The 10467-nt window shown below is 31.9% G+C and overlaps 2 protein-coding genes across 2 annotated transcripts in view; one reads left to right on the forward strand and one right to left on the reverse strand.

Moving 5' to 3' along the window:
- Positions 1-652, reverse strand: part of CBG26228 — a gene marked incomplete at both ends in the record, with an annotated part of 1597 nt that extends 945 nt beyond the window's left edge. The window contains one exon of the mRNA XM_045244791.1: positions 461-652. Coding sequence (XP_045099424.1) covers positions 461-652 — 192 coding nt within the window. The remainder of the gene's footprint in view (positions 1-460) is intronic.
- Positions 653-1196: 544 nt separating this feature from the next.
- On the forward strand, positions 1197-5422 carry CBG13699 (the record flags this gene model as incomplete). The annotated part of the gene is made up of 5 exons (XM_002632422.2): positions 1197-1403; positions 3953-4018; positions 4076-4210; positions 4950-5300; positions 5348-5422. The coding sequence occupies 5 exons, from the start codon at positions 1197-1199 to the stop codon at positions 5420-5422; spliced, it is 834 nt and encodes a 277-aa protein (XP_002632468.2).
- Positions 5423-10467: the final 5045 nt, after the last annotated feature.

The following is a 10467-nucleotide window of genomic DNA, read 5'->3' on the forward strand; positions in this document are numbered from 1 at the left end:
AAAGAGAAGAGACATTTTTTCTGTAAAAAACTTTCAAAATTTTTGACATTTTTTTCTTCCGGAAAACGACCATACATGAATCTATAACCACTAATTAATTTTTTAAGAATCATTTAAATCATCTTGGAACTCCACAAAATCAGATAAAAAATTCTGAAATTATGGTTTTAGACCTGCAATTGTGATCGCGCCAAACTTTTTATTCTGTAGATCGAAAATTAATTTGCAGTTCGGAAGTGTTCTGTGGGAGAGCGTGCAATAGTCAATTTTCAAACATCTCCCAAAAAGTTTAAATTCAAATTTGACTTTTTCATTCTAAACAATCAAAAATTTTCTCAAAAAATCAAAAATTTTTCGTTTCAACAATTCCAAAAAATGGAACTACCATAATTTTCGATAATTTGACTCTTTCGTTTGTTTCTAACTTTCCTAATTCTCAAAATCAAAAAACATCACCTACCGTATTATGAACACTCATCACGGTCTTCTGTTTGACACTAAAAACTCCAGTTGGCGATTCTGGTCCTTGGATTACTGTAGTTCTGATGGTGGTGGCTCGATTCTCCTCCACGACGGTTTTCACAGTTTCAGATTTTTGAATTTCAGATGGATTTGAGATAATCGAGCGTTTTTCAGTTTTGGTGACAGTCATAGTTCTGGAAATTAGCAAAATTAGAAGCGAAAAGCAAAAAAGGTTCAGAACGAAAATTGGAAAATTAGGTCGAATTTCTAATTTTGCAATTTCAACTAAATTTAAACATTCTGATCAAAATATCAAAATGTCTTGAAACAGAAAGAAAGTTCTCGAATCAGAAAATCAGAGAATTTTCACACATACACACTAAATGAAACGGGCAGCATTTAAATAACATTACACTAAATATACTCATTGTCCAGGAATATAAACGCAGAGATTTCGTATAATGCTGGATGGACCAACTGACAAACCGAATGGAAAACGAACACTTTTAGTTTAATGTATACGAAGATCCTGGGGGAGATAGATTAGCAGAAATTTGAGAAAATACAACTTTTGAAAACATTCTGAAACAGCGGAAATTTGAAGGGCGAAATCTCGATTAGCAGAAATTTCGAGGAAGTGAAAATTTTGAATGTTATTGTGAAATCTGAAATCTGAAATCTGAAATCTGAAATCTGAAATCTGAAATCTGAAACAACAAAATGTAAATTTTAGTATGGATTTGGAAAAGAGATCGAAAATTGAAGATTTGTCGGCGGAAAACTCATGTCATTTGATTGGTTGGCTCATCGAAAACTGGGATGAGTACAACGCACCGGTTGCTGGAGGTTCGCGAAAAGAAGGTGGCACAGCCAAACAAAGATATTGGACGGAGTGGAGTCTCAAGTTGGATGCGCTAGGTGCGAAACGTTCGGCTGAGCAGGTAAATTTTTTTGAAAATTTGAAAAATAAGGCAAGAATTCATCAAGATAGATTTTTAGGTAAAAAAGAAAATTAACGGAGAGATTTCATTCGTACGGAAGCGATTAATTTCGCTAAAAATCTTAGAGATCGTTCACCGATTGACGTAGGCATACTCGTTTTGTGACGGAGCTGGAATGCGGATGTGCGTGCCGTCGATACATCCAATGACATTCGGGATGTTCGTTAATGATTTGAACCTAAGGTTGTGATTACTGAACATAATATACCGTATTCTCTCTATTAGAAAGACATCTCTAATAGAAGGAAACCTTACATAATAGGGCATTTCAAAACAATATCGAAAATTAGAAATGATGAAATAGTGCCGGATAATGAAAGTTTGCATATTCATTTTCATAAACTTTTTTGAGTTTTAAAAATTGAAATTTAATGAGGAGATAGGTTGAAAAAAATAAGGAAATGTCATTTTGATAGAGAAAATACGGTAAACTGTTACTTTTCATTGTGTACGAGCCGTTCAGCATCGTTGGGCCATTGGACGAATTGAGAAACATGGGAGCAAATCGCGTTTAAGCATTGGTCAAAAGTTCTTGATACGGTGGATTGATCTACGCCGCAAGCTAGTCCAACTGACGACTGAAATGAATTCGTCGAAAGAACTTCAAGTGTGACAGCAAATCGCTGAGCCGCAGTCAGAGATGATGATCGCCGAGTTCTCAAAGTAATGGTCTCCGAGAATATATCGAGCAACGAGAAGAACGCTCCTCTGGAGAATCGGAACTTCCGGCGGAACTCTCTATCCGAAAGTACTTCAAAAGGATCAGTTCGATCCCGAAAAATTCGGGGAACAGTCACAGCCAATTGAGAATCGAGCAAAAATCGGTCAATTTCATCCATTTCTAGAAATGGTTTGATAGCTTAATGACGTATAATAAAAGTTCAAAAATGGAAAAAAAACCAAAAACAATAGTTGAAAAAATAGGTTCGCCGGTTTGTCGGTCGTTTGTCTGCTCAAAAGGTCGACAAACGCTTTTAAGGCGACAAACTTCTTTGTCGACAAACAAAATGTTCGTGCATACCAATATCTCGTTTGTCGACTTTTGAGGTTTGTCGACAAACCCCGACAAACGTCTTTTGCCCGACAAACCGTTTCATGCATACGGCCTCTGAAAATTTGGAAATCTGAAAATTCGGAAATCTGAAAATTCGGAAGTCTGAAAATTCGGAAATCTTAAAATTCGGGAATGAAACTTTTGAAAAAAAAATCAGAAACCGAAAATAACAAGAATATTCAAGAAGCATCTAATAAACTTCAGATACTGAGTTATGACTCATTTGAAACAGAATTTTAAAAATCTGAAATTCAGGAAATTTGAAAATTTGGAAACTCGAGAACCTGAAAATTCGGAAATCTGAAAATTCGGAAATCTGAAAATTGAGAAATATTAAAAATCGGAAATCTTGAACTGAAAATACGCAAGAAACTGCTGTTAAATGTTTAACTATTGGGTTGTGTCTCAAATGAAACAGAATTTATTAAATAAATTAACTTTTCAGTTATTCGAAAAAGAAAAGGAACAAATAATGGTCCAATTTAAAATCCTAAAAAATAAGTTTAGAATTTTCAAATTTATTTGAAACTTTCAGAGTACACTAAACAAACATAGAGCTACAATTTTGTAATTGACAACTTTTTCATAAAAATTCATCCAAATGAGATAAGCCGCTTGAAGCAAGCAGTACCCTGAACACAGACCTAGATTGGTGTCCAGCGCACTAACTCGCCTAGATGAAATTTTTTTAAAAAGTTGTCAACTACAAAATTGAAGCTCTATTTCTGTTTAATATACACTGAAATTTTCAGACAAACTGAAAAATTCTGAATCACTCTTGTAGAACTTCAAACTTGAAGTTTTTTTACTGAAAAAGTTAAAAAATGACTTTTTTTGTTCAGTGTATGAGTGATTTTTCTTATTTCAAGAAAAAAAGTTTTCCAGCACAAACTGATAAAAAACAAAAAATTGTGTGATTTCTGACCCCATACTGATAATAAAAAGTAATTAAAATTCGCGTTTGACGACATATTTAGAAAAAAAAATTGTCCAAAAAAATTCAGTGTTTCAAAACTTTTATAAATTTTGATAGAGCATTTTTTAATTATTAAACTAATTACAAAACATGAGTAAAACAAAAACTATTATTTCAAAAAAAAAAACAATTTGCGTTGATCTTGAAAATTTCAAAATTTCAGACAAAAAAACCAAATACTTTTCAAATTGGAAAATAATATTTCAAAATGTCTAAAAAAATGTTGTTGACGAGAAATTTTTTTATCACTATCAGTCTCCACCCGGACACACCCTTCCTGATTTGACTCATTCTAAAATTTTGAAAAAAAATTCACGTTTTCGAAATTTCGATTTTTTTCGAAAAAATCAAAATTTTTCATTGAACCCGATGTGCTTCTCGATGTGTTTCAAATTTTCAGAAATTTAAAATTTTCGTTTTTCTGAAATTTTTGGTTTTCCACAAATTATTCATTTTCAGACCTCTTTTTCAGCCCCATCGTCTCTAATTATGCCCCGAAAAGAGTACCCGGAGCTTCGAAAGAAGGTAATTATACTTTAATTAGTATCTTAGTTGTGTACCCCTAATTAAATATTTTTGCAGCTAGTAATTGTTGGGGATGGTGCTTGTGGGAAAACGTCTCTTCTTTTTACATTCAGTAAAAATGAATTTCCTGAAATTCACATTCCCACGGTCTTTGACACGGATTATGTTGATATGGAGATTGATGGTAAATTTGTGAGTCGAGAATTTTTTTTGGAAAAAATTCCAATATTGATTTTTAAAAATTGATTTTGACGACCTAAAACTTCAACAAATTCAAAAAAAAGTTCTGCAATTTTTTTCGTTTAATACTTTCTCTCAACTAAACAACTTAAATTTTTCTGTTTCAGTTTGTCTTTTTATATCGGAACTTTTTAAATTTTCTGATGATGAACAGAAAAGTTCCGAAGTTTTTTATTTTTTGAAAATTTATGCAATAATTCGAAACACTTTTTCTGTTTTAGGTTATCATTTTTTATATTGAAAAATTAATTTTTTTGATACTTCAGAGCTTGCAAATTTTATCAGTCATCTTTTGAATTATGTAGAATTACTGAAAAATTTCAAAGAAAAAATTTGTTTTCAAATTTTAACAAAATGTGAAAATGTTCTGATTTGCGATTTAGTGCAATCTTTTCAATTTCATATAAAAATCGAACATTTTCAAAAACTTGTATTTTTTTTTGAATATTCAGAAAAATTTACTGTTTTAATTTGTCCACTTTAAAATCGAGGGTTTTTTTTGTTTCGCAGTTTCTTTTTTGTAGCAATATCCAATTTTTATAGAAATTGAAAATTCTCAAAAAATGTTTTCCAATTTTCAAATTTCCCACGGAAATGTTGCTGTTTCATTTTCTTCATTTTTTCTAGATCAAAAAATCAAAATCGTTTTTCATACTATCTTTGCAAATTTCAAATTTTCAACCATTTCCAGATCCAACTAGACCTCTGGGATACCGCGGGTCAAGAAGATTACGAGAGGCTCCGCCCGCTTGCCTACCCCGAATCCGACATCATTCTCATCTGTTACTCAATCGATAATCCTGATTCTCTGGAGAATGTTCTGGAAAAATGGCATCCAGAAATCCAACATTTTCTTCCAAACACTCCAATTATACTCGTTGCAACGAAGAAGGATTTGAGGGATGATGAGGAAATAGTGATGGAATTGAAGAGACGCAGACAGATGCCTGTTCGATGGGAACAAGGATTGGAGGTGGCTCATCGCATCGGAGCAATCGCCTATTTTGAGTGCTCCGCGAAATTGAGAGAAGGAGTGAAGGAGGTAAGAGAAAGACGCAGAGAGAAAGAGAAAAATTTTAGGGTTTTCAGATTTTTGATAAAGCGGTCAGAGAAACACTTCGAAGTGAGAAGAAGCCGAAAAGGAAGTTTTGTAAAATTTTGTAGTTCTATTTTTCCGTTTTCGGTTATTTTTCAATAAAATTCAATTTGTCATGTTTTTTTATTTCGGTTTCAGTGAATTGAGAAAAATGAGAAGTGAATTTTTCGGTTAATACCATACTTGTAAAATTCCGGTCCTGAGAAAAATTTCAAGGCCCGGACCCGGCAGCAAAAATTTTTGTCGTTTTGAACCGAATTTTGACAATTTTCTATATTTTTTGTGCTTTTTGGATTGTTTGTCTGTTTGATCAAAAAATATCAAAAAAAAAACTCGAAAACAATTTTTTGATCGAAAAAAAATCACATAAGGGTCCCCCCTTATGTGTTTTTTGAAATTTTCAAAACTTGTGGAATGACAGGCCCGCCGGGCCGGGCCTCCGAAATTCGGGAAAAAGCCCGGCCCGGCCCGTTACAAGTATGGTTAATACTGAATTCATGCACAAATCAGAAAATCCCAAGAATAACTATAAGACCCAGTGGGGACCCAGGGACCTAGTCCGGATCCCGGTTCCCTAACCCGACTCCTCTAACTGGAGTCCATAGAAAGTGAGAACTAATTTTTCCCTTCTTTTTAATCCTTCTTTAAAGTATTCTATCAAAGGTCAAGGTTTCTAAACCAATTCACGTAGTCGTTTTTGATTAAAACTTTTAATTTTTTTTCAATTTTTTTCATCACGTTAAAAATATAAAAACCGAATTTTTGCTTTTAAAATCTCTCAAACTCCTCAAAAAGATCGATCCCTTGAACCTAATTTTTTCGTTTTCTGTAAGAGATATCAGAAAATTTCAACTGATGAAATGTTGGTGATACTATGATAAACATTTTATCAGTTGACAAAATTTCGATATCTTTTCCAAGAACCAAGATATATTAGATCAAAGTTGATATCGAAAAAATTATAATGTAATCATCTGTTTCATGCCTTTTTCAGAAAAATACATTTTTAAACTGGGCATTCCGCAACCGAACGTTTTAGAACAGTTTTTTCCGAGAATTTCCAAACAACCCTCTCAAACTGTCTTGAAATTTCCTGATGTTGCCACTTGTCACAAAACATCACTTACTTTTTATTCAATTCTTGTCTCTTTAAGGGAAAAAACGAAATAGTACACAAATCTTGAAAGAGTTAGAGAAGCAGAAGAAAATTGATAAGAAAAAAGAGAAAATGAATGACCAGTCAGTCATCGTTTTTTTCGTTTTTTCTCCCCCTCGATTTTGTTGATTTGATTCGATTAATACCACCCTTTAAGTTTCTTCTTTTGGTCATTTTGAAACTTTTCTACTTGTCAGGTTTCGTTGTTTTTTACTAATTAAGTTTGAAACTTTTTTTTTCTCGGTTTCCTTTAATCTTTTTATCTCCCGAAAGCATTTTTTATTCGTTGAAATTGAAAGTATTTCTTCTAAATTGTCAACTCAATTAGCCATTAATTAAATTAACTACAATATAGTTTTTTGGAAAATTCCAGAAAAAATTACTGTTTCATATTTATAATTTTTTTTAGGTTTCATCATTTTTCCTTACTCAATGATTTGCTAAAGATAATAAAATTCTGATTTTTTAAGAAAATTTGAAGTCCCGCCAAACCTATATATTCAGTTAGTCAATAATTAATTAAACTACAATGTAGTTTTTTTTAATGAAAATTTAAAAAAATTACTATTTCAGTTTTATGACAATCAAACTTGTTTAATTTGTCGTTATCCCTTGATTTCTTGTGAGCTGTTCTCTGGATTCTCAGTATCTAAACATTTGATTAGTCATGAATTAATTTCCATTCTTTATGTTTAAAAAAAAACACTACTTCAAATTCAGGATTTACAAGATTCTGAATCATGTAATTTGTTAGGTCTTTAAGTGCTGCTGAATGTTTTAAAAATTTTACCTCTCATCAAATCAGAGGATATTTAATTAATCTGTAATCAATTTTCCTATCAGTCGTTTTTTGAGAATTCCAAAAAATCACTGTTTCACAGTCAAGATTTTTTTAATTTTATCATTTTTCTTCATTACGATTTTAGGGTATCGCAAAAATTCTTAATTTTCTATGAATTTTCATGCGTTTTATTAAATTTCGAAATACAAATTATTGAAATTTCGCTAAATATGAAAATTCTCGATTTCTCGAAAAATATTCTTAAAATTTGAATTCCCACCAAAACCTAAATTTTCTTACTTTTTTTAGTCATTAATTCAATTTTTCAAAATTATGATTTTTGGAATTCAAGTAGGATTATGTAATTCGGTTTCTTTTTTTTCAGTAATAATTAAGTTTTCAAATTCATGACTTTTGCAATTTTATCTTTTCTTAATTCTCAAGCTTTTTTGAGTCTGTGAAAACTCTTTGTTTCTGAAATGTTTTAATTGTTCCATCTAATTTAAAGAATCATTTCTTTGAAAAATTGAATTCCCACGAAAACCTGAATTCTCTCGATCATCATTAGGAAAGTATTCGAAAAGGGTCTTGAAGATTAATTTCTCAGAACTAATTTTCAAAAAAATCACTGTTTCAAAATTATGACTTTTGTAATTTTATAATTTTTTGTTATTCCAAGACAGTTCGACCAAAATTACATTATTAGTTTCTAAAATTCAAATAGTTAAAAAAAATTCTATTTCAAAATTATTATTTTCCGAATTTAACTGGAACCTTTGTTTCCGTTGTTTTCAAAAAATCCGAAAATCTTTTAATTCTATTAAACTGAAATAAATTTCATTTCCCGCCAAACCTCAAATTTCCATGGCAAAAAGAGGTTATACATTTTAAAATTTGCTTACATTTAGTTATTGTCAATTCAAAAAGATCGCACCGGTGAACACACAAACAAACAAGTAAACAAGGGGGCGGAGCGATCCGCCCCTTTTCGCAAAGGCGCCGCGCAGTTTTTCGACGGTATTTTAGCGATACCGTTTTTCGGTAATGTTTCATCGAATTTCTTCCGAATTGAAGGAAATTCGTCAATTTTTTTCTAATTCATCCATCATCTAATAAGAAAAATCGCCTTCTGGTATCATAACTATGAAGAAGTGTTGAATAATCTGCGGTTAGTCGACAAATTACTCTAAATACTTCTCGGATCGAGTTTTTCAGGTTTTCAGGTAACTTTACAATAATAATTTATGTTTTATGTGATCTCGAAGCTTTCCTACTTCCTATTTTCATCATTGCAGGATTCGATACGTCACATGGTCTTGCTCTTTTCATTTTCACCCTGAATCAAAGAATAGTGTTTCCCAATTGTGTTTCTCAGTTTTTATTAAAACAAAGTTATATATTGCTTCACAAAATCGACGAATTTCCTTCAATTCGGAAGAAATTCGATGAAACATTACCAAAAAACGGTATCGCTAAAATACCGTCGAAAAACTGCGCGGCGCCTTTGCGAAAAGGGGCGGATCGCTCCGCCCCCTTTTTACTTGTTTGTTTGTGTGTTCACCGGTGCAATCTTTTTTAATTGACAATAGACAAAATTCCCCAAGAAACTAATTTTTCAAAATTACGATTTACGAAATTCTCTTACACTCATGTGCTTCATTGAATAACCTCGTAATAACAAAACCATCCTCAAACAAAAATCTTGAAACATTAATTCTTGCTACCATATTGCTCAGCCTTCAGCTTCTTTAAAGACTTCTCAACCCTAAAAAATTGGTTTCTTATCCCAAAAAGGGCGTTCCCTCGCAATCAACTGTCACAATCGGGATTTGAAGAGACACAAGACACGATTTGGTCTCAAAAATCGACTTCTTTGATAAACTGATCATCACATCAGTTTCTCTTTTTTTTTCTGATTTCTTCTTAGTCATCAAGAATTGGATATACTACTATCTATGTGTCTATTTCTATGTGTTTTGGTCTTCTAGACCGGTAGATGACCCGTGATCTTTACTTTGGGGAAAGTTAGAGAGTATGTGAAACGAGGAGAGTGGGTTAGAGAAAACTAGTGAAGGAACATCTGTTATTCATTCGAAAAGGTTACTTATGGGTCCCAATTCTTGGGACATAAACTTTTTTTCCGTTTCATATACCTTTTATTCCTTTTTTAGAAATTCTTCATTTTAATCTCACGCGAATCTATACTAAACTAATCGATTATTTAAACTAGCCTGACTGGCGCGCCTTCGGCGCGTTTTTCTTAATTAGGCGTGAATAAAACGACTTTCAACTTTGAGCCAATTTATCTCGGTTCCTGAAAAAGATATAAAAAAAGTGGTCCACTGATAAAATTTTCATCATATTATCAGTAAAATTTCGTCTGTTATCCACTTTTTCATAGTTTTTACAGGAATCGAGATAAATTGGCTCAAAGTTAGAGGGTCGCTCTACTAAAGTTTTTATGGTAACTTTCTTAGTGTTTCAAACCACTGGTTTTTGCCTTCTTCCTTTTTAGATTACATTATTTAACATTATTTTCAAAATGTTAACATTTCTAATAATGTGTAAAATTAAGCGATGTTCAATACAGTTGATCTCCCAAATCGAAGAAGCTGAGTTTTTTGAATAAAATGTTTTTGAAGTTTTTTTTTCATTTTTTTTGAATTTTAGAAAAAAATGTTTCCGACTATACTCAACGTATTTCATAGAACATTCCTTTTCTAAAACCTTCCTAGTGAAGCTAGGTTGTGCATTTTTGCGTAGCGGTGTTTACACATTTCCCTTTCTACCATACCTCTTTGCTCGGCACTTTCACAAACTTTGGAGGCATATAAATTTCATTATTGTCCAATTTCAAAACTTTTCAATATATAGTTTCAATTTGAGCAAGGGATTTTTTTGAAATTTTTTTTCGGTTTCAAAACTTCCACTAAAGTTTACTCATTCAATGTCAAAAAGCTAGATTTCGTCTGCATTTCCAAAATTTCTGAATTTCAAATCAACCTGACTAGTGAGAAGCAATTTTAAATGTTTAGCATTTTTTAGGATTTCGAATTTCTTACTGTATCAAAAGCTTGCAAAATATTAAAGTTGAGCTCAAATTACAATGCGTAGCATAAAATTTTTAAAGCTATTTTTCAAACTAGAAGATTCTCCGAAAAATTAGTTTTTCATAT

Source organism: Caenorhabditis briggsae (genome assembly GCF_000004555.2).
Source record: "Caenorhabditis briggsae complete genome, chrIV, whole genome shotgun sequence".
NCBI lineage: Eukaryota > Metazoa > Nematoda > Chromadorea > Rhabditida > Rhabditidae > Caenorhabditis > Caenorhabditis briggsae.